This window comes from Lissotriton helveticus, chromosome 6, assembly GCF_964261635.1.
Source record: "Lissotriton helveticus chromosome 6, aLisHel1.1, whole genome shotgun sequence".
Lineage (NCBI taxonomy): Eukaryota > Metazoa > Chordata > Amphibia > Caudata > Salamandridae > Lissotriton > Lissotriton helveticus.
Window position 1 is genome coordinate 1,643,772,749 of NC_136067.1, and position 25,161 is coordinate 1,643,797,909.

Below are 25,161 nucleotides of genomic sequence, written 5' to 3' on the forward strand. Positions count from 1 at the left end.
CCACGAGGGTTCCGTGGGCCCGCTTTCTTCACCGCAGCTCGAGGCTCCTTCGCGATCTCTAGTCCGTTGGCTAGGGGGTCCCTACGAAGGACAATCCTTTGTTTCTTGGGTTTCCTGGTTGCTTCAGACGTGCCCTGACTCCCCTCCAAAGGGTGAGTCCCTCAGACCTTTGTGGTCTGCACCAAAGCCAGTCTTGTCATCTTGCGTGTATTGCTGTTGCCAAGGCTTGTTGGGTCCAATCCGGATTCCGACGCTGCAGCACTCGACATCCTTCGAGGGCAGCTCGAATCCAGTTCCTGGTCAACGTCGACGCCTCCTGATCCTTGTGGCTGAAGAGTCAAGCTTCATCTACTTCACTTGAAAGCACCCAACATCGGCTGGCATCTTCTTGTCGCCATCCTGGTCACTGGCTAGTGACCCCCGCTCTGTCCCCTTTGCTTTCAGGTTCTTCAGATCTCCGATCCACCCTTGGATCCATCCGGACTCTGTGCTCCTGGTCGCCTGCAGCACTTCTTTGCAGCTTTCCATAGGAATCGACGACGAAACCCGACACGAAAAGACACCTATGCACCCGGCTTACCTGGGTAAGGTAACAAGAGTACTTCGGTGCTCCCGTGGGTCTTGACTCTCGAAGTGTCTAAGTCTAAAGGAGTTTCACCACAGTCCACTCCTAAGTGTCCTTAAACTTAAAAAATTTAACTTAAACTTTCTCCATATAAGTCAATGGTGATTCGCGGCTGTGTTTAGACACTGCACGCGTCCCCCGTGGGTCTCCTGCGTCCCTACCTTGGGAGGTTCCTGGTTGCCCCAGCGGTTCTACAGGCCCTAGGCCTCAATTCTATCCCTCACGTGGTTCTTATAGAACTTTTTTAGTATATGGTTTGAGAGGCCCCTAGGGCAAAACGTATACTGTGCTAGTTTAGTGTGTGCTATTTAAGTCCTTGTATTGTACTTTGGCCTCTAGCCTCAAAGAGTCTAGAAGGGTCCGTTCCTAAAAAAACTCCTGATTTAGGAGTGTTTCTGCACCTGTTAAAAAAAAAAAAAAAACACAAACAAACATAAAAGACATACACACAATTAATAGTAGGTATAGGTCAAGTCGTTTGTCCAGGGTGCTCCAAAGCTGTGGCAAAAATAGTGTTAGCAAATAAACACTAAAGTTATCACCATCCGGAGTTTTTTAGGAACGGGCTATTTGCTCTTCCTCCCCCCTTTTTTATTGCACTTAACTACACTTTTTACTTTTTCACTTTCACGTCCCCAGGTTAGGGTGGACAATTAGAGAGTCCATACCGCCGGGGTTTACACTAGTCCTGATGAATGCCTAGGTAAACTAACACCACTGTAAAGGCTGAAACATGTTGACTGACTTAATGTAATTTCTGAATTAAACCAAACCATTACCTTTGGCTGTAAATTCAGACACATAGGAACTTTTTAACCGTGTCTTAGGGATCTACCAATAAAATTTTTTTGTTTTGAGATACTCTTTAGGCACTTTTATCTTTATACCTCACTGCACGCCCACTCACACAACCAGCTCCGCAGTCTTCTGGCGTCGTAGCACACCAAAGAGGCACTCGGCCTCTTTGGTGGGGCCCTATGATGAAGCATGACACTGACTAGGTCGGTGTGTGAGGGCTTTCTTATCTACCCAAATTGGGTGTGATATTCCTTCCTTGCATCGCTCCGTCTCTGTGGCTTCTGAGACACATTTAACCTCTCTTCTTTTGTTTATATACGATAAGAGAAAATACCACAAGTGAGGCAAAATGTATGCAAAACAATTCAGATTGTATTAGAGATTAGTAATATAAACTCATAGGGCCCCGATTCACAAAGGTAAATTAAGACGAAAGTATAACTTTATGACTTTCGGTATTCACAAAGGGCATTTACAAGTAGTAAAGTTAGACTTTTGTCTCAGTTAAACTTAAGTTTTGTTCTTCAGTTTAACTGAAATTAAGCACATTTGGTCTCGGTCAAACTTAAGACCGAAACTTAAATTTAACTGAGACAAAAGTCTAACTTTACTACTTGAAAATCCCTTTAGTGAATACCGAAAGTCGTAAAGTTGGACTTGAACCCATCGTTTCTAATACAATGGTTGCACCATTATGTGCAAACAAAGTGCTCAAAGAAGTTCTTGTGTATAAGTGATCAAGGATTCCTATCAGCGGTATAACTTGTTGGGTTCAGCATCCCTTTCTGCACAAAAACAATCCTGCTCACAACGCACTAGGCAGCACATTGTGCGCCAGTGTTGGAAAAATACAGGAATGCGCCTTATTATGTTAAATATGGTGCATTCCTGCCCTTTCCCTGTCACGCAGTTCAGCAAGTTGATTTTCTGCTCTCCATGAATTTTTGATGAATATGCCCCTATGCATATGTTTGAGCATGTGTGGCTGTAGATACACATGCTTTGCATACTTCCGCCATCTAGTGTTGAGTCCAGATGTGTACAAATTGTTTTTTTTCGAAGAAGTCCTTCGAATCACAAGACAAGTGACTCCTCCTGTTAGTGATAATGCGCATTGGCATCAATTCCGTTGTTGGATTATTTTCTTTCGGCCATCGGTTCAGACGTGTTGTGTGGTTCGAGACTGTCTCTGGCTTACTTTGGTTCACTATCCAGTTCTACCTTTGTCGGTATTGTTTGCGGTCAAGTTATCTATACTATCCTGCTTCCACCAAGAATGTGCTGCTAATGGAACTGACTCCATTTCACTTCTGTCCAGGTGCAATGCACAGAACTCAAGAACCAACCTCCATCAGATTTGCTACTTATGTCTGTCTCCAGACCATCAGGAGGGAGACTGTGAAGCTTGTCGAGCCTTCCGATAGAAAAAGACTTTGCTGGCACATCAGGCGTGTCGTCGAGAAATGCAACGCAGAGAGATAGAGGAAACTCCGGATATCTTCGTGCAACAAGATGTCAAACGAGAACAGGAAGAGCCATTGGTAGAGGAGGAAGATGCCTTCTCCATTCATGACACAGGATTCGGTTCCGGCTCCGACTCTGGCCTTGAAGCCAAACTACAGATCCAAGATTTTCCTTCCGGACAGTATACCGTAAGTACACATCCCCCTGTTTAATCGACCAAAAAACAATCGATCTGCACCGACCATACAGTTTCCTGACCAACACCGCCAACAGGCCATGGTAAGCACCAATTGTCTGCTTCGGATGTCCCACCCTTTGGTTCGGCACCGAAATCTAAGCTGAAACAGCCCCAATCAGCACTGAGTCAACAAGACTCGGCACCTAGCTGATCAGCTCCCTCTTCGGTTTCGGGCATCCCACGTGCCATTGCTTCGGCTCCAACCACTTCAGCTCCTGCCATTTCGGTTTCCAAAAAGAAATCTGTTTCGGCACCACCTCAACCACCTCCTCCACCCTCTTCTCCACTACCTCATTCTCATGGTGAACCAGGGGACATTACACCATAAGGGTCTCCTCAGTCTTCCACTGATGGTTATGGAGGAGGAGATGACTCATCCACACACAAAAGATCCCTGAGATAATTATGACACTGACCTGGATCTCTACCCAGCCAAACCTTCAACGCCTGATAATGTTTCCTCATATCATGACCAAATTGCTAGAGCAGCAACCTACCACCAGGTTCAATTACACAAAGACTCTGTAGAGGATGATTTCCTTTTTGAAACTTTAGCTTGTACACATAGATTATGCCAATATCTCCCTATTTTGAAAGGCATACTGCGTCACTCTAATGATATCTTCAAAGACCCAGTAAGAGCATGTATCATAACTCCCAGAGTGGACAAAAAATATAAACCTGCTCCATCAGACCCTATTTACATTTGAGGTCAACTTCCCCCAGACTCAATAGTGATATCTAATGCCCGTAGAAGAGTGAATTCACAAACATCAGCAGATGCCCCTTGTGAGAAGTTGGTCTGGCATATGATGTCCACTATTCTAGTGGGCACCTTGCACCAGTCCAAACTACCTTTATTGATGGTAGGTTTAAGACAACCTTTATAGAAAGCTATCCTAGTGGTAGCTGTGGAGAGCAGCCTTCAGGCTAAGTCTAGAAGGAATGTAAAGCAGCTTGTTTTACCAATCTATAATCTCTTGAATAATCAAATGAAAGTACACCACACAAGGTATGTATATAAAATATATGCATTTATTCTAAACACAACCCTTCTAGTCTCTAACCTCTCTTCTTTTGTTTATATACGATAACCGGGGACTAAGAGAGTGTTCCTGAATCTCCCTGCCTCTCCTTTTGTTGTTTCGTATTTTCTCTTATTCCATCTCCTTCCCAAATAAACCCTCTTCCACCATGTTTGTAAAATTGATCACTTTTGTTGGATCTAGATATGTTAATTTAATTTGTATACTCTGTGTTTTTATCATCTCCATTAAGACAATTTTGTTATCTATACCTTATTTTCTGTGTCAGCATCTGATGGAGATATGAAAACATTTATCATAGAACTCAAAAAGCACTTATTAGGTATCCTGTTGAAAGGCTTGTAAAATGTGCTGGAGTACAACCATCTTGAATTGATATACTTTCAAGTATTTGTTCAGAAACCCGACATCTAGAATTGTAGTGCCATGTCCCTTCTTGTGGGAGAGGACATGGATCAAATATAGGAAATCTTTCTATCACAGTGGTGAGTGAATACCTTTTTTTTTACCAAGGTGTTTGCCTGGATATATAGGAGAAGGCAAAGGCTGAATGATGTTTACAGAAATGTTAGCCAGTTATTTAATCCACTGGTCTGATGTGATCCTATTCCAATCCTGCTAAAACGCAACCGCTTGTACTCTTGACTGGAAAGTAGTCGCTCTTTGGTACCAAAGATGTATGGTATGGTCGCTCTTTGGTACCAAAGATGTATGGACGTTTTAGTAATTCAGGAGAAGAGGAGCAGGACAAGAATAAAATGTATTTCGGCTTCCTTTTAACTGCACGTTAGCATTAGCAGGGGCAAAATGTTGGGTTGAAGCAGAGTTTGCATTTGCTGCCGCTGCTGGTTAAGTTTTTGACTGTAGCCTATTAACATTCTGTGTTGCTGATGGGGCTGTTTGAAAATGCCAGCTCCTCAGTGGACAAAGGACAAAAGTCAGCTATGCAATTAGACTAGGAAAAACTATTAGTAATATTTGTAAAGTCACAACTTTTTCTCAGAGTTTTCCCAGAATTCCTACTAGCCACTGCCTTGGTAACACATATATACTCTCCCTTTTAATTACTTAAAGTTACAGTAGACAGTTTGCCCGGAGCAGGTAGAATTTGAAGATGACAAATTAGCAATTCTTGATTCTGATGCTGTGGATTAGGGATTTAGGGCCAGATGTAGGAGAGCAAATACCGGTCGGTAACGGCCGATTTCGGCCGTTACCGACCGGTATTTGGTGTTTGACATGTAGGGGCCATCATTTTACAGAATCGGTAAATTTACCGATTCGGTAAATTTACCGATTCTGTAAAATACCGAATCGGTAATTTTAACGATTCGGTAAATCCACATGTAGGTGACACTCCTAAGAGTGCCTCAGGCCCTTAAGAGTCGGTATTTTACCACCCAATCCTATTGGGTGGTAAAATACCGAATTCAGGTGTGCATGCACATCTGTGCATGCACACCAGTGCCATGTGACACAAAGACATGCCCTTAGTGGCTTTTTTCCCAAGCGTTCTGCTGAGTTCCTCTTTGCTTCCCCTGATTGACGCGTTGCGTTCCTGTCTATAGCGCCATGAAGCCCCCGGGCGTACGAGCGCTCTACAAATACATTTCAATATCAATATCAATATCAATATGTGTGCCACATGTTACACATGCCTGTATTTGGGGTGCTAGAGGGTGTCAAAGTGACACCCCCTGCACCCTTGCAGGATTCGGTATTTACCGAATCGGTAAATACCGATTCTTACCGATTCGGTAAATGTAAAATGAAATTTACCTACATCTGACTACTTCTAATTTACCGATTCATAAATACCGAATCGGTAAAATTCGGTATTTATGAATCGGTAAATTAGAATTACCTACATCTAGCCCTTAGACTACAAATGAAATGCTGGCATTTAGGTGTGCCTACAGTTCTTTGAATTGGCCCTTCATGTTTGCAAAAGGTCATGTTTGAAATAAAGGCTCAACAAATTGTAAAAAATAGGTTGAAAACCACAAAAGCACCACTAGACCTGCATGCACAAGTGACACATTATGTTACAAGGGGAGAACATTGAAAAACAAGAACAAGGCAAAAGAGAAGTAAGTAATGTGAAAAAAGAAAACAATGATCATTAATGAGAACAAGACTAAAGGTGGCTATCAAAAGAGCCAAGGACATATGAATGCCTAAGATGATAGTTGAAATGGCAAGTGGTAGCGAAGAAGAATGTACTCATTGTCCCGTCTCTACTTCTCCATTTTGCATACAGACCTACTCCCTTGGCGGGAGTCAGGGATAAATGGGAGTGCGGCCTGGGTAGGATGAAGGACAACGACTGGGGTGCAGCGTACTGTTACCCAGGGAGGTTGCCAAAAGAGCAGGCTTCTGTTTAATCCAACAAAAAAGTCTTCATAGAGCGTATTATACAAGGAGTAGATTGTTCCGCATGGGACGAATCGACTAGGATCTCTGATTAAGGGGATGTGGGTAAAGGGTCACCCTGATCCACAAATTGTGGGGATACCCCAAAATACAGTTGTTCTGGGGTAAAATAGGCTACAGGATATTGGTAGTCTTGGCAATCACACTGGAACTTACCCCACAGTTGATCACCCTGGGCATATGGAGGAAACAGACACTGGACCGCTATACACTTCTGTTCTGCAACGTCACCCTTATGGTGGGGAGAAGAAACGTATTCACAAATTTGGGGCAGGACAGAATCCCATTGGTACATGCATGGGGAACAAATGTAGACTGGTGCATGAGGGCTGCGAAACTAGTATAACAGGCAAGGGGATGCCTTCGAAAATCTAAAACAAGCACTGGCAAAGCCAATATGTCATTTCTATGCAAGAGCTATTGGCTTAGGCAATGTGCTTTAGACATGTTGTATATCAGTGTGGCTGCTGTTTAGCATGGCTAAACGTAAGTAGCATGGTGTGGGGTGGGTTTGATTGGAGTGGGGTAGAGTAGAATGGGGTAGAGTGTAGAAGTGTGGAGTGGGGTAGACTGGGGTAGTGGGGTAGATTAGTTTAGAGTAGCGTGACGTTGGGTAGATTGGGGTAGCATGAAGTGGGGTAGATTGGTTTGCAGTAGAGAAGGGTGGGTAGATGGGGTAGTGTGGAGTGGGGTAGAGTTGTTTAGAGTTGAGTGAGATACATTATAGTGGGGTATATTGGGTTACAGTGAGGTAGACAGGAGTGGGGTAGATTGGGGTGGTGTAGAGTGTGGTAGATTGCGGAGAAGAATGGGGTAGATTGTAGTGGAGTGGGGTAGACTGAAGTCAAGTGGGGTAAACTGGAGTGGGGTGGGTTAGATTGGAGTGGGCTGGGGTAGATTGAAGTGGGTTGGGGTAGACTGTAGTGGGTTGGGGAAGATTTCAGTGAAGAGGGGTAGACTGAAGTGGAATGGGGTGCAGTATATTGGAGTGGCGTAGATTTGGGTGGACTAGGGTATATAGGAGTAGATTGGAGTAGATTGAGTTACACTGGGGTAGATTGGAATAGGGAGGATTGGAAAAGAGTGGAGTGGGATGGATTGATGTAGAGTGAAACAGATTAGAGAGGACTGGGGTACTTGGAATGGGGTAGATTGGGCAGATGAGAGTTGGGTAAATTAGAATGGAGTGGGATAGGTAGAAAGGAGTGAGGTTGATTAGAGTGGAATGTGTTGGGGTAGACTGGAGTGGGGTATATTTGGATGGAAGGGAGAAGATAGGAGTAGATGTGGGAGGATTGTGGTAGATAGGAGTTCTGTAGATCGGGGTACAGTGGAGTGAGGTATTTTTGGGTAGACTGGGGAAGAGTGGGGTGGACTGGGGTAGATTGGAGTGGGGTGGGTTGGAGTGGGGCCAAGTGGAGTGGGGTAGATTGGCTGGGTTCGAGTAGAATAGATTGGAATGGAGTGGTTTAGATTGAGGTAGAGTTGAGTGGGTTAGAATGGAGTGGGGTCATTTGAAGTGGGATAGATTGGAGTGGAGTAGGGTAGGTTGGAGTGGGGTACAGTTGTGTGGGGTAGATTAAAGTGAAGTAGATTGTAGTTTAGTAGATTGAGCTAAACTGGAGTGGGATATATTGGAGCGGAGGGGGTTAGATTGGAGTGTGATAGATTGGAATGGGATATATTGGAGTAAAGTGGAATGGGGTAGAATTGAGTGGGCTAGAATGGAGTGGAGTAGAGTGAGGTAGATTGGGAGGATTTGAGTAGGTTAGAGCAGAGTGGGTTAGATTGGGGGCACTCGAGTAGGGTAGAGTGGAGTGGGAGAGATTGTGGGCACTGGAGTGGGTAGAGTGGGGTAGATTGGGGTAGAATGGAGTAGGATAGGCTGGAGTGGGGTAGAGTGGGTTAGATTTGAGTAGAGAGAGATAGAATGGAGTGGAGTAGAGTGAGGGTGGAGTCGGGTACATTGTAGAAGAATAGATTGAGTGGATTAGAGTAAGTATGGTAGATTGGAATGGTAGATTGGATTGGAATGGGATAGAATGGACTAGAAGGGTGTGGAGTGGAGTGGTGAGCCGTGTCGTAGAGTGTCTTACCGTGGAGTGGCATGGCATCGATTGGCGTGAAATAGAGTGGAGGGGCATAGAGTGTAGCAGAGTGTTGTAGAGTGAAGTCATGTAGAGGGTTGTAGAGAGCAGTAGTATAAAGTGGAGTTACATAGTGTGGAGTATGCATGATGTTAAGGCTCACTGCCATGGCAGACAATACATTTCCAATTGAAAAGGGCCATTACATTGGCATAGACATGGTTTTACTGTGCACAAATGATAATGTGTGGAAACGTCATCACCAAGTGTATTGATTTGTTTTGAGCATATTCAAATATTTGTTACATCCACACTTCAGATTTACAAAACAAAACGTGCTTCATTTCTACTGTTCTCATTCTGATGTATTCTGAAATATCAGCACAGTTAATTTTTGTTGTGTGCTAGAAAAGATAACATCCTACAGCCTGTCCTCTCGCATGGGTACTCAGCAGGAAGGATTATTACATAAATCCCATCACTTTGAAGTCAATGAAAGAAAAAGAAAAAAGCCTGACAATAGAGAGTACTTACATGGGAGACAAAGTCAAGCTGGACAGCCTAAAACAACAAGCAAATGATAAGTCAGCTAGGAACGATGCACTCTGAGAGTGGCTCATAAAAAGAAAAAATAGTTCCTAAAAGTGCGAACAGTAACAGTATAAGGAGACAAGTACTATACTCTGGGGGGGCAGTAAGGGGGAACGGCAGAGTGGGGTCACATGCAAGAAGAGGGAAGTGTTGACTGCAGAACTGACCAGCAGGAAGCAAGCAAGCAATCGAGAGTGGCTTTGAAGCCCACCAATGGTAAGTAATGTGAGCGCTTTAAGCCCACTACAGTAAACAAAATGTCTTGAAGAGACAGCGCATGTGCTGTCTACTTGAGACCTAAAAATATGGAAACCCTTGCGAGCCACCAAAGATGCCGGGCCAACACTGTAGAGTTGAAAGGGGGGGTCCCGGAGGAAGGGATGAACATGGAGAGCTCGCTGTAGGAGGAGGAAGGGTGTTTGTACTCCACTGTAACTGTGTATACGTGAGGTTGAATAAGGTTGGCACTGTATGATGACCGGTATATCTCACAAGTTTGTTTACTTGCTGTACATCTCACATGTGAAGCCTAATACAAAAATAATGTACTCATAGGTGTTAGGTACACAGTAGCAAACAGAAACCCCCTGTCATCTTAACCCAGAAAGTATTCACTGTACACAAGATAAAATATGTAACAAGAATAGTTGACTAAACAACAAGGAAATGTATTGCCTATACTTGATAAATGCTATTTTACACTGAAACCAGAATCCTGCAATCTACAAACTCCAAGGTTAAAAAACAATCTCCCAAATAAATTAGAGTGATAATTTTAAAACATTTGTTTACATTCACCTGTGCTCCTTCAAGGTTTTTGCTCTCTGCCAAGAACTGCTTCAATGAGACAACCTCACTTCCTGGGGATCTAGCTTTCTCTATCTGAAGTCCTTGGAGCACTGGGCTTGATCTAGTGTTCTTTTTTAAGTGCTGACCAAAAGGTTGAACTGGGCTGCTGCTGCTGCTGGACCATGCATCATGGTCACGAACTACACCGAATTCTCCACTACTGTGACTCTGTAACCCGAACGGGTCAATACCACCACCTGCAACAGAAAAAAAACAATAATGTGTCTTGTTTGATGTGGAGATGTGCATTTCATATTAAATTAATAGCTTTATGCAATTAGACCCATCACGGATTTACTATTCTTACTGAAACTCAGTATTTAGAAAAAGTATGATCTTGTCTGTTAGATCTCTAAACTGCTCCCACACTTAACACAGCTCCTAGAATCATACTCATGATCAAGTAATTGAGAAAAAACGTCCACCAATCAATTGAACATGCTCACCTATAATTTACTGAGTTATATATCCACAGTAAGGAATGGATTCTTACCTGTAATCCTAGTTCTCCCTCGGGGGATTATCCATTGAAATCATAAACACTGAATAGTCCCGCCCACGTGCGGGGATCCCGGAGAACCTCTTTACAATATATCTCCTTAAGTGTAGATGTTCACCTTTCTTCAGTAGGGCCTGGAGAGACACTTTAGACAATATTGTTTTGCAGCCTATAAGAAGGCTATATTGGCCAATTTCTTCAGATTACATTTGAAAAAGGGTAATAAATATATGTAGAAAATAGGAAAATTAGCTTAAATTATGTTATTTGACTATGTAAAGCTCTTTCCAAACACATTTTATTTTAAAGAAAAAACGAAGAAGACATTGTAGCCCCTTAGGCAGCAACTGTGCAGATATGCAAAAAAAACTGCACCTTTAAGGGCTCACAGCCCACCAGTATCCCATCATGCCCAGCATGTGGCAGTTGTCTCAGTTCTTTTTATTGAGACAGTGGAAGTATCATGTGGGGAAAGTGAATGCCCATTTCATGCCTCATCCACTGGGGAGGAGGGTGGGTTGCTTATGATTTCAATAGAGATTTCCCAGAGAGAGAACTAGGATTACAGGTAAAAAAACAGTCCTTCTCTCTCAGGGGAGCTCCTTGATAATCATAAGCACTGAATAGAGTTGCAAGCTCATCCCTACAAACTGCGGTGGAAAAGAAAAGAGATGACCCCTAGACCAGATTAAGCAAATAGATTCCTCAGAGAGGCCTGTCCTACTTGAGCATCTGTTCTAGCATCCGAGTCCAATCAAGAGTGTTCGGTGAAAGTATGAGCAGATCTCCACATAGCTGCTTTACATATTTCAGAGATGGGTATATTCCTCATTAAAGCCGCCATGGCAGTTTTCCCTCCAGTGGAATAAGCTTTAGGTGTACCGGATAGAATCATATTTGCTTTCCGATATCATAATAGGATGCAAGACACTATCCATCGGGATATAGATTGTTTAGACGTGGCTAAACCCGTACGTATGAGGCCATAGTTTACAAACAATTGATTAGACTTGTGCATAACCTTTGTTTTGTCTAGATACAATTTTAAGGCTCGCCTGACATCTAGAGAATAAAGAGTTTTCAGCTGGTGTGGAAGGGTGCTGAAAGAAAGGAGGCAAAGAAATGGCCTGGTTAATGTGGAAATCCAAAACAACCCTTGGCCAAAATTTCAGACGAGTCCTTTGAACCGCCTTACCACTAGGGAACGCCATATACGGTTTGCGACAACATAAAGACTGAATCTCATTAACTGTAAGTGCTGATCCGGTTGTGAGTGAAGTCTTACCACTAAACCTAGTATCATCTTAATACGTGGACAGACTTTGCGAAATGCCCTTTGCCCCAGTTTCTATAATCTTAATCAGAAGAAAAGACAGACACATTGGCTGGGGTTACCACCATTGGGTTTCCATAAATGTGGGCACTGCAACGTTAGTCAGTATGCTTGTGACAAAAAGAAAGACTTTAAATACAACACACAAATCACACACACGATGAGGACATTCATATACTGCAACACAAAATATCTAGCGTATTGTATCATTTGTCCTTGTGGCAAAATTTACATTGGTAGCACGATCAGACCAATGAAAGAGAGACTACAAGAGCACATTAGGGCAATAAGAAATAACAACACTGATTACCCTACGGCCATTCATGGGTCGGCAGAACTTCACCGAATTCAATTCCACAGAATTTAGACTGCTTACGATAATCCAAGGGGAGGGGATAGAACACATTCCTGGTGAAAGTTGGAGGCAATTTTGATAAATAAATTGAGGGCAGTCGAGTATGGATTAAACACTGACAGGGAGCTGGTGGTCTTTTTGAAAGATTAGAAGCCTCTGATAGGAGTTATAATCACATATATGTTGGAGGTCTGTCAAATTCCACGCATAAAATATACTGACAGAGTTAAATGTTAAACTAGTAGACAGCACTGCTTTTCTTGTGTTATGTATGACACTGTATAGCATTTGTCCTTTTTGCAACATGTTCAATCTAGTTAGCCTTGCAACTTAATTGTATAGAGACTATATCATGCAAAGAATATGATAGTAATGTCGTGTGCATGATACAACTCTAATATGCCAAGACTGATCAGCATACTTTCCCCTTTTGGCTTTATAATGTCATGCAATGTATAAATGTAAGAGTAAAAAGATAACTTTGTGCAAACTATGTGGTGAACTCATTATGCATATCATGTATAAGATGTTTTAGTTTGTTTTATTCTCTCTGGCTGGCGAGATATATCCAAAAGGAGAACATTTAAAAAAGATTGTAACCTTCATAGGTTGACACTTTCTCCCTTCTCAATCATCGCAAAAATACTAATGTGTGGTGTATTTCATTTGACTTCACACTCGAGTCTATACTAACAGGGTATATAACAAGGGCATGAACATAGAGTACTTTCTCCTTATTTAAATGGTGAAAAAATTGTAATAATTGGCGAACTGGGGCGCGAGCACACACCTCAACATGCGTCTTCGTTTTCTATATAACCTTGAAATATATGAACTAACTTGCACTTGATTTTGGCCTTTTTCCTTTTCACTGACAGTATGGGAATATTGTCTAATAGGGGCCACAAGGATACATCTCTGTATGTTTCTTCTCTCGTTTTTGAATTGATGAAAGATACCAATTAACTAGTATTAGATCTTTCTTCCATGCTTTCGATAATACGGGAATATTGAAATATGGCGCTGTCTTTCATCTAGGTGTTCAGGACGTTTTAATGCTCTGATCACATGACGAGTTCCATTACGGGAAGTATTGGTCACGTGACCCTGACGTGAGTGAGGGTACTTATGGAGCTTCGTTATTCCTGTAATGTGGAGGAGGCTACCATGTTTGGGACACGATACGGAAGAAACTTCGGAGGTAGGGGACTATAACAGTTCTTTAAACAAGTTTAAATGTGTGGGCGCATCATTTTAGGGGGCTGGTGTCTTAAAAATTTAGCGTTAAAACGCAGTAAGGAGGCTCCGGTAATTCGGTTTCTAATCTAGTATATTAATGGGTCCTTTTTCAAACTTTAGATAGACGAGTCCCGCTGTGTTAAAAAGTTTGAGGAGCTGCTGAACACGGTCCGTTACCGACTTGAAATTTATCAAACCTTGAACATGTGCAAATAGATACTTATATGGGTAGGTGTGCAAAGGAGTAAGTTTTACTTTAAGGGTGTAGTTTTCTAATATTGGGTTTAGGCTGCACTCGCTCACTTTTTGTAGATTCAATTCCATCTAGATAAATCATTTCTACTCTTTCTCTCCTCTTTGTTTCGAATCTGAAATTGACAAAATGTTCTCTTATGTGTAAGGTTTTTAAATGTCGGAGGTTTAAGCAATACAATACTTATTCTCTCATTTTATCTATAGACACTGGGTATAAACTGATTGGGACATCTCTCCGTCCATATTTTAGTCGTGCTACCGAACCTCTGAAAAAATTGATCTCATTGGAACTTAAGTACCAGTATTACAAGGTACGCATACTTCGTTAAAGAGTAATGTTCGAGTCCGTAGGAGTTCTGTTTAAATTTTTCCATTGTCAGTTAACTGCTTTAGTTATTAATGAGCTCTTCAAAATAAAATGAGGGTTTGCACTGAATCTGTGAATCTTGCCTATAATCTCGTTTTATCAGTCCCTCTGTTCTTATTAATCATGACCTTGTCTTTCCTGACACAGACTTGCAGTAAGGTAGTTCCTTATACATATTTTTTTCAGACGACAGATTTTCGAATCTGCTTCGTGTTAAAAACTTCGCTTGGACGCACTACAAAACTTTTAAAGTGTGGTCGAATCTATCTAAATATTTGGGGTATGCTATACTTTGGTTGCCTTAGGTGAATGGTATTATATATGATCTGTTTACGTCATGCGGGATTATTTTGAGGTTTGCTTATCATCGCACTTTTGAAATTAGACGTTTATATCTTGCTTGGTAAAGCTTTGTCAGAATATTGACATGACTGATATAGTACAGTTTTGGTTCCAGATATAATATCGGCCAAACTGTGTTTCAGATTTAACTAAATGGCATAGGAGTTTTCACTATGGTAATGTTACTTACCAGAGTCAGTATATTAACATATTAAGCGTGTTATTATCTATTTTCACTTAGAATATCTGGAATCCTATAAACACCGTGTAGGGCCATGTTCATATTACATTGGGAGTTATTGTTCTAAGAATGATTCCCAATTGAGGTAACCATCTTCTGAATATTATTATTTAAGCTTTACTAGTACTGGGTTCTTCTTGTTCTTTGTTGTTCCTCTCATTAATTAACTTTCCTGTCTTATTAAAAAGGGGAATTCATCTATTCACTGTTGGCATGTTTAAATCACCTTTTTCTTTCTTGTAGTAATCACTTCTCCATTTCAAAACACAAAATCATTGGTGAACTGGGTTGCCGGGACAAGGTAGGTTTTCTACCACTGTCCATCATGTACTTCCAACCTTAAACCTTTCTCTCTTACTTTGGTTTTCTCAACTAAGGTGATGGTACACTTTTATGATAGACTGCACATTGGACTATTGATGCTATTGATTGATATTTTGTCTCTAGCTGTTTTTTCGACAGATGTTTTAGGACTCTAACTACAGTGTACAGACTGTCATTATAAACAAACATGTGCTTCGGTTAACGAGTTGCATTTTCATATACTGCTTTTTCAGCCTTGACAAAGTCGTATTTATACGACGAAACACGTGTCGGCTGTGTGAGTGGTTCCTATACTGCACTTAGAGTCAACTTCATCAGGACTCATAGGACTGTTACAAATTGTTTGAAGTTACAATTATTATCGACATCTGTTTTTGACTGTTTTTGCATTGCTGTCGAACTTTGGTTTATTAAAATCTTATTGACTACTAAGTCTAACTTAATACAAGGACTAAGCCGTAGCCCTGCTGCTTTTAAAGTGCTACAGCACTGAGTCCGTTTTGTCTCCAAATAGAAGGGAGCTATCAAAGGGCATGTCCATAAGTGAAGCTTGAACATCCTCTAAAAAGCTAGTCATCCTCAGGCAGGTGCGGCCGTAACAAAGAACCACTCTGCCTAGTGAGTCAGTTGTGTCCAGCCCACATCTGATTGAGAACTTTGCTGCATCCCCCCGTCACTATAACTGGAGTATGGCCCGGTTCTCCTCCGGTACCATGGGCAGAACCTGCGCAACCGAATCCTACAGAGCATGGGAGTAATGGCCCAAAAGGAATGTGGTGTTCACAGGCCACAGTGCCAGACTGGTGGAAGAAAACAATTTCTTTCCTACGATGTCCAGCCTCTTGGATTTTCTATACAGCGAGGTGGTAGGGAATGTGCCAGGATTGACATGAGAAGTGGAGGCTTCGACCACCAAGCTCTCCGGGGTAGGGTGTTGTGTGAGGAAACTGGCATCCCCTGGTGTGGGACGATGGCAGTGAGCAATTGCCCTATTCACAGGAACCCCTGTGCAATGGTTTGGAGCAGGTCCTAAGCAGAAAATCTGTAATGGCTTCATTAAACGGGAGAAGCAGGTCAGAGGGGGTCACTCCTGGCTGAAGCACTGCCAATAAGTGCAGCCTGGGGAGGTGTCCAGTCCACTGGTGTATGCCAATACCTCACACTAGTTCACGTTAGGGTCTAGGTGCTGGCATTATTCAGGGTCCAGTGAACCCTCCCAATCTTCCCCAAGTCCTATCCCATAGCATAAGGGCTTGGGCTCTGCCCTGGAGGCCCTGGCTCCAGTCGGTGCTGGAGTTAGACGACGCCCCTCCGAATCCATGTTGGAGTAGGGGATGAGAATGGTGCCGAAAGCATCGTCATAAGGACTGGGGAAGGTCGAGGTGGTATGACAAGTGCCAGGCCTGATCCATCCGTGGATCCAATGACTCCGACAGATGCTTGGGGTGGACCTACCCGGGCCCGTCGGTGTGCTAGACGATGACGGACCACCTAAAGATGAGGTGCATGGCCTCATAAAATCTTCAAAGTTGAGCGGGGTCCCTTCCACTCCCGAATCTCAGGGAGGCGTGGAGTCGGCCCAGGTGCAGGCTCTACAGCGGAGCCAGGCCTTGAATGACGACGCTCCCTCGTCTCGTCGGATGACTTTGATGGACTGGGCGAAGTTGAAGACCTCTTCGACTTCTTGCTCTTCTTCTTTTTGTGGGATGTGCTGGACGGAACTTCGAGAGGGACGAAGATCTAGGACTCAGTGACTGATCCCAGGACCTTCCTCTTGACCGGGATTGAGACCGTCGCGGCGTCGCATGGTGCAGCAGTTGATGCAGGTCTTCGCGTCGTGGTTGCACTCAAGGCACAGGCCAACAAAATGCGAGTCCATCACTGACATCCGTCGGTGACAGGTGCTACAGGTCTTGAGCCAGGCTTTCCTACTAGACATACCAGCCACACTTTGAGAAAAGATCTCAAACTTTTTTTTGACAAAAAGTAAAAAAATAGTAATTAAAAAAATTACTTTGGGTAGCTCTCTCCAGATCTGCGCTGACTGATGCGGAAAGAAAAGAACGGATGTCAGCGTTCTGGACAGCGGCGGCTCTTCCACTACAGCGGAAGATAATAAAACGATGTTATTATCATTTTATTTTTCTGTACTGAAGCAGTTTTAAGGGGTGGGGTGAGACTCTGCTGAAGTCACATACAGCAGAGGGAGGAGTGGTTGGTGCACTAAAGAGTGCATGACGGTTTGGCCAGTCGTCTTGCACCGGCCAAACAGTCATGCGCACTTAGCATTTTCTTCACCTGGCTGTATTGCACAGCCTGGGTGGAGAACATGCACAGGGTCTCACTCCCTGTATGAGTGCCGAACCAGGCTGCTCAGACCAATCACAACATTGCTGTCATACTGGTGACAGCAGCGTTGTGATTAGCTAGGGGAGCCTGGGTGCTGCCTGGAAAAGAGGGAGGGGCAGAGGAGAGGTGGTGGACGGCAATTGGCAGTTCAGTCATTTCTGAAGCATACAATGCCACGCGCAGCCTAATGATGCCACCTACCGGCGTGCAGGGGATAATTCTAAGGTAAGGAATCATCGACTAGAAGTCTCTATCAGATACCAATTTTATCTAGCTCTAGCTCCATCTAAAGAGTGACATTACATGAATGAAGAGGTAATGTTACACATGAATATTCTATTTAGTGAGGATACTAGTAAGGCAAATATATACATCAGCAAGGTACCTATATGTGGCGTTAGGCATGGAAAATCTATACAATTTTACCTTTCGTTATTTTGTCCCTTGGAATTCTGGTCACAACATAGTGCCTTCTACATTCATGACCCACACCCATTTCCTCTTGTCGCCACTTTCCAACACAGTGATCTCTATTTCACAATAATCCATAAATGTATTGCATTTGTGGGAGCTCCCAATCAAGCCATCCCTTATCTGTACCCTCAAGCTTACTCAAGTTTGATTGTGCAATGCACAGAATCAGAATGCTTTTTCAACTGAGCTATTCCAACTCAAGCTAATTTCCTATGTTCCATAAGTACCTTTATCTTTTCCACAATAAAGATAAATTGCAAATGTATGAACTACGTTGGGGTTCGACGGTCCACAATGAGGATAACAAAAGTCAGGGTGTTGACTCCCTTTATAGAAGTTCTAAGAAGTATGGTACGGATCATGAATATTCAACAACTATTCTATGGGTAACATATTACAGAATTAAAGCAATAAACACATATACAGCATATATCTGAAGAAATTACCCTATTTAAACTACTATATAAAGGCTCAAAAGAATATTTGTAGTATGTTCAGACACAAATAGTGTGTAATAAAATCTGAAGACATTAATCAATGCCTGCGAAATAGGTGATTTACAAAACACTCACCAAACACATAAGGAGAGGGGAAGACTGACAACATAAAAATGAACGAATCACACACGAAGTCAAAATGTTTTATAATCTGTACAGGTCAATATAGCTTTGCCAGAAAAGATTAAATGGATCCTCTTTGCCTCACCATTTAAAGCCCAGGTAGGCATCTAAACGCATAGGCATTAGTTTTGCTTTAGTCACTTATAATATTGGGGCTACAGATCATTCTGAATGGTCCCTGAATAGACAAAATTCAGTGGCATCATCATTGCCTTAGGCGAGACTAGATGATTGTAACGGCCCTCTGATTCTGGGACAAGAGCTCATGGATTTATAGGATGGTACGCCCTCTAACCTCAGAGCCATTTAGATATCATCAGTCCAGTTTTGTTGATTCCAGCTGAACATTACATGTGTGGTCTTTTCTATTTCCGCTGCTGGTCTGTTTACATTACAGTAGGCCTCTAGGGCTACCATTGTTGGTAGCAAGCCAATGTCTGTTGTGTTCAAAAGGACAATGTCATCTGTATAATATAGGTTTCCCACTGGCTCTCCTTCTAATGAACAAGTTACTTACCTTCGGTAACGATATATCTGTAAGAAACAGTAGTTAGTATTAGATTCCTTACCTTAGAATATCCCCAGGCGTCAGTCTGGATCCGGAAACTTTTGCGTAGCAGTACCCCTGCGCGTCGGTAGGCGTCGTCTGCAGGCGTCCCCTGCGGCTCCGCGTCGTCGGCGTCGTGCGCCGTGATGACGTCGCTGGAGTATATAGACGCCGCCTCCGCGCGCTGACGTCAGTTCTTTGCACACAGCTTTTCCGCGCCAGAACACGCAGAGCCATGTGAGAACCAACACTGGTGCCATTTGAAACTAGGGCCCTGAAAGGGATGTCCTTAACCCTAGGTATCAGTTCGCAGAACGGGGAGGACGGGCGGGGCGGTAAGGAATCTAATACTAACTACTGTTTCTTACAGATATATCGTTACCGAAGGTAAGTAACTTGTTCATCTGAAAGAAACAGGTTAGTATTAGATTCCTTACCTTAGAATAGATACCCCAGCAATACCAACCCCGGTGGTGGGTCTGCGAACCAATACAACCTACACCAGAAAGTCCTGGAGGACCGAACGGCCAAAGAAGCCATCCCTCCGGACTTGACTGTCCAGGCAGTAGTGCCTCGCAAAGGTGTGCAGCGAGGCCCACGTGGCCGCCTGGCAAATGTCCTGCAAAGGGACTCCCCGGCCCAGGGCAGTAGTAGCCGCCGTGGCCCGAGTGGAATGGGCCCGCAGCCCAACAGGAGGCTCCTTCCGAGCCAAAGAGTAGCATGCTTTGATGCACAGGACGACCCACCGAGAGATGGTCCGTTTCTGTACCGCCCTTCCCTTCTTCTCACCCACGTAGCCAACAAACAGTTGGTCATCCACCCGGAACTGGCGTGTGCGATCCATATAGAATGAAAGCGCACGTTTTGGGTCCAGACGATGGAGCCGCTCTTCATCCTTTGAAGGATGCGGAGGCGGGAAGAAGGAGGGCAAGGTGATGGACTGCCCAATGTGAAAAGCAGAGACTACCTTGGGCAGGAAAGAAGGTCTAGTCCGAAGAACCACCTTATCAGGATGAACAGACAAGAAAGGAGGTTGAATAGAAAGAGCCTGGAGCTCACTCACTCTCCTGGCAGAGGTGATGGCTACCAGGAAGGCCGTCTTTAAGGTGAGAAGACGGAGAGGACAGGAATGAAGGGGCTCAAAGGGAGCGCACATCAGGAAAGTCAAAACCAGGTTCAAGTCCCACTGAGGCATCACGAACGGAGTTGGAGGATACATGTGCGTGATGCCCTTTAAGAATCTTAACACAATAGGGGACTTGAACAAAGATGGCTGATCAGGTAGCCTCAAGAAGGCGGAAAGGGCAGAAAGATAGCCCTTGATAGTGCCCAGAGCAGAGCCCTGCTGGGCAAGGGAAAGGAGGAAGAGGAGAACCTCAGACAGAGGGGCAGAAAGGGGATCCACAGCCTTTGCTGTGCACCATGCCACAAATCTGTTCCACCGGCAGGCGTATACCGACTTTGTGGAGGGACGCCTGGCTGCCAGAATGACATCACAGACTTCAGGAGGCAAGTCAAATGGCCTCAACTGTCGCCGCTCAATCTCCACGCATGGAGGTGGAGACTGGACAGGTTCGGGTGGAGGACCGTCCCCTGCTGCTGCGACAGAAGGTCCTCCTGAAGGGGCAGGCGGATCGAGGGACCGACTGTCATGCTGAGTAGCTCGGGATACCAGTACCTTCGAGCCCAGTCCGGAGCCACAAGGATAACTTGGGCCCGGTCGCGCCTGATCTTCTTCAGCACTCTGGGCAGAAGTGGTATAGGCGGAAAGGCGTACAACAGACCGCAACTCCACTCGCGCCGAAAGGCGTCGCCGAGCGAGTGCCGTCTTGGAAACTCCAACGCGCAGAACTGATGACATTGCGCGTTCTCTTCTGTGGCGAACAGATCTAACCAAGGCTCTCCCCATTGCTGAAAGAGGCCTCTCGCCACATCCGAGTTCAGACGCCATTCGTGATCCACCGAGCACCGACGGCTGAGTTCGTCCGCCCTGGCGTTCAGAGAACCTGCCAGGTGTTGAACCGTCAGAGTCACGCCCTGACGTTCCAGCCATTGCCAGAGGCGCAGAGCCTCTTGGCAAAGGGTCCACGACCCCACACCGCCCTGTTTGTTGCAGTACCACATGGCGGTGGTGTTGTCCGTGAACACCTGCACTACACTCCCGATGACAAAGGGGAGGAATGCCTTCAGTGCCAGGCGAATCGCCCGCAGCTCCAACATGTTGATATGGAGCCGGGACTCCGCCGGAGACCAGAGGCCTCTGATCTCCGCCTCTCCCAAGTGGCCACCCCAGCCTTGGAGGGACGCGTCCGTCACAACCACGTGCTCCGGCTGGGGAAGGGAGAGGGATCTGCCCCTGACCCAATCGCGGTCTGTAAGCCACCACTGCAACTGTCTCGCAGTGCCCTCCGAGATCAGGACATGGTCGGATAGGTTGCCCTGATGCTGGGCCCACTGAAACTTCAGGTCCCACTGCAGAGCCCGCATCCGCCATCTGGCGTGATGCACCAGAAGGATGCAGGAGGCCATCAGCCCCAGAAGCCGCAGCGTCAACCTGACCGAAACCCGGGATAACGGCTGAAAGATGGGAATCAGAGCCTGAATATCCCGGACCCGCCGTTCCGGGGGATAAACCCGAAACTGCGCCGAGTCGAGAACCGCTCCGATGAAAAGGAGCTTTTGAGAGGGACACAGGTGCGATTTCGGCACATTGATGGAAAACCCCAACTCGTGCAGGAGGTCTGCCGTCATCTGAAGGTGGTGGACGACTGTCTGGGGCGAGCCCGCCTTCAACAGCCAGTCGTCGAGGTAGGGGAAGACTGAAACCCCTAACCGGCGCAGATGAGCTGCGACCACCGCCATCACTTTCGTGAACACCCGTGGGGCGCTGGTAAGGCCGAAAGGGAGCACGATAAACTGAAAATGCTCGTGGCCTACCGTGAACCGCAGGTAACGCCGGTGGGCCGGCAGGACGGGGATGTGAAAGTACGCATCCTGCAAGTCCAACGCTACCATCCAGTCTTGTGGGTCTAGAGCAGCCAAGACCTGAGCCAAAGTCAACATCTTGAACTTCTCCTTCCGGAGGAAGCCGTTGACGTTCCGTAGATCCAAGATAGGACGCAGGCCTCCCTTGTCCTTCTTGGGTACCAGAAAGTAGTGGGAGTAGCAACCACACCCTACTTCTGGCCCAGGAACGCGCTCGATGGCCCCCTTGGCCAAGAGGGCCGTAACTTCTTCCTGCAGAAGTGTCAAGTGGTCCCCCGACACACGGTGGTTCTGCGGTGGCATGGCTGGAGGAGTGGACTCGAAGGGGAGGGCATAGCCCCTTCGGACAAGCTGCAGCACCCACCTGTCCGATGTTATCGCGCGCCAGCGGGAGTGGTGATGGCGAACCCTGCCACCCACTGGCGTCACGTGAGCCCGAAAGCTCGGACTAGGAAGGCTTGGATGCCGCAGCGGAGGGAGGCGTGGACCGACCACGACGCCGGCCTCTACCGCCACCACGGCGGAAACCACGGGCGCCACCGCGCTGGGGAGCGCTCTGCGCCGCGTGGCTGGCAGCACGTGTGGGACCTCCTCTCCCTTGGCCACGAAAGGGCCGAAACGAACCCGTCTGCTGGCGCTGGGTCTGGGTCGAGAGACCCAAGGACTTGGCCGTGACCCTGGAGTCCTTGAAGCGCTCCAGCGCGTGGTCCGCTTTGTCACCAAACAGGCGACTGCCATCAAATGGCATGTCCATAAGCGTATTTTGGACGTCTGGTGAGAAGTTGGCAGATCTCAGCCAGGCATGGCGACGAATCGCCACCGTAGTGGACATGGCCCGTCCCAGTGAGTCCGTGGTGTCCAGACCACAACGGATCGAGTACCGCGCCGCATCCCGGCCTTCAACAAAGGCCCGGGTGAGCTTGTCCCGCACTTCCTGGGGGCATTGCGGCAAACACTCCTCGACCGTATCCCACAGGGAGTGGGTGTAGCGGCCCAAGAGGCACGCGGTGTTACAAGACCGCAGCCCAGCACTCAAAGAGGAAAACACTTTCTTTCCAAATTGGTCGTACCTCTTTGATTCCCGGTCGGGCGGAGCCGACGGAAATGCGGACTGCGAAGTGGAGGCCTGGATCACCAGACTCTCCGGGGAGGGATGGGTGGACAGGAAGGCAGGGTCGTCCGCGCAGGGACGGTGACGCCTGGCAACGTTCCGGTCAACCGGCGCACCAGAGGCGGGCCTGGACCAGGTGCCCAGAAGGACATCCGTCAGGGCCTCATTAAACGGCAGCAGAGGCTCCTGGGGGCATGACTGCGGTTTAAAAACTTCCGTCAGGATATTCGGTTTGACCTTCGCGACGGGGAGCTCAAGGTGTAAGGCCTTGGCAGCCCTCATCAGGACCACCGAATAGGCAGCACCCGCCTCGGACGCCACAGGGGACGGAGAGACAAACCCAGGGTTGGGCGACTCGTCCAGGCCACTGGCATCACCCAGATCACCTACCCAGTCCACATCGTACTGGCAGGCACGGGATAGAGGGTCCTCAGACCCCTCCCAACCCTCTCCATACTCCTCCTCGTCATACCCATATTCTGGGTCGACGATATAGACATCGGGGTCAACGGGCCCCATCGGCGTCGGGTCCGGCGTCGGCCGACGCCGGTCCGGCTCCGAGTCCGGAGTCGGGGAGGAAAGGGGGGTGGCGCCGCGCGGCGTCGGTGCCGGGGACCCGACGCCGGCCGGAGCCGACGGCGGAGTCGCTGCACCACGCGGGGGCGGTACCACGGGCTGGCCCACAGGAACCGACGCCGGAGAGGCCGGGAGACCAGCCGGCGACGAACCAGAGGGAACCAGCGGCGCCGGGGCCGGAGCCACCGGCGGCGCCGGGGCAGGAGCACCCGAACCGCTCGGGCCCCCAGACGGAACCGACGGGCCCGCAGGCGCCGAAGGCCCCGCCGGAGAAGACCTCGCCCTCATAGCAATGAGGAAGGCCTCGATCTCCTCACGCGACGCGCCTTCCCCAGGGACCGACAGGTGTGGGGTAGACGGCGTCGGCGACCCATGCGGGACCGCGGGGGTGGGGTCACCCGAGCCCCCGGCCGCAGCACGCGGGCGTCGGGGGGAGTCGGGGGTGCGATGGCGACGCCCCGACTTCTTGTGCTTACCTGACGAGCCGGAGGAATGGTGGCGACTCCCGGAGCGCCCATGGCGGCTCCGCGACCGCTCCCTCGACCGCTCCCTCGACCTCCGACCGGACCGGGACCGCTCTCGACGCGGGGCCGACAACCGGAGTTCGAGAAGCTTGCGGGACCGCTCCCGCCTAGCTTTTCCAGTCAAGGCCCGACAGTCGACGCAGGACTCCACGTCGTGGTCCGCGCCCAGACACCGGAGGCAGAGTCGATGGTGGTCGGTGACCGACATCATGCGGTCGCACTCGTCACAACTCTTGAAACCGGGCATCCTACCGGCACCGTAAAGATCAATCAGTTAACAAAAAACTTGGTCAAAAGACCGGAGTACTGCTCTTCGGATCTGCGCTAACTGGCGCGGAAAAAAGAAGAACTGACGTCAGCGCGCGGAGGCGGCGTCTATATACTCCAGCGACGTCATCACGGCGCACGACGCCGACGACGCGGAGCCGCAGGGGACGCCTGCAGACGACGCCTACCGACGCGCAGGGGTACTGCTACGCAAAAGTTTCCGGATCCAGACTGACGCCTGGGGATATTCTAAGGTAAGGAATCTAATACTAACCTGTTTCTTTCAGATTTTAGGCGTAACACTTTGACTTAGGTCAATGCAACACTCAGGTCTATTACATAAAGATTGATAAACAGAGGTACTATTAATCATTCCTGGTTCAAACCCTGGTTAGAATTAGATCTTTGCAGAAAATTTAGCATTAGCAACTCGTTTTATTTTGACTCGTGTCTGAGGGTAGAGCTTGGATGGCACACAACAAATTCTGTGGCATTCCCCAATGTATAGGCTTACTCCACAGCAGCACTCTCTCCACACTGGAAAGGGTTCCCTGATTGACAATTAATTGGATTACTTCTCTTACTATATTTTATAAGGGAAGTTGGGCGAATCCAGCTTCTG

General features: G+C 46.8%; 1 protein-coding gene across 4 annotated transcripts in view; it reads right to left on the reverse strand.

The window, feature by feature from the left end:
- Positions 1-25,161, reverse strand: part of CCDC88A (coiled-coil and HOOK domain protein 88A) — an 822,041-nt gene that overhangs the window by 36,031 nt on the left and 760,849 nt on the right. For all 4 annotated transcript variants that reach the window (XM_078649494.1, XM_078649496.1, XM_078649495.1 and 1 more), the window contains one exon: positions 10,081-10,328. In XM_078649494.1, coding sequence (XP_078505620.1) covers positions 10,081-10,328 — 248 coding nt within the window. The remainder of the gene's footprint in view (positions 1-10,080; positions 10,329-25,161) is intronic.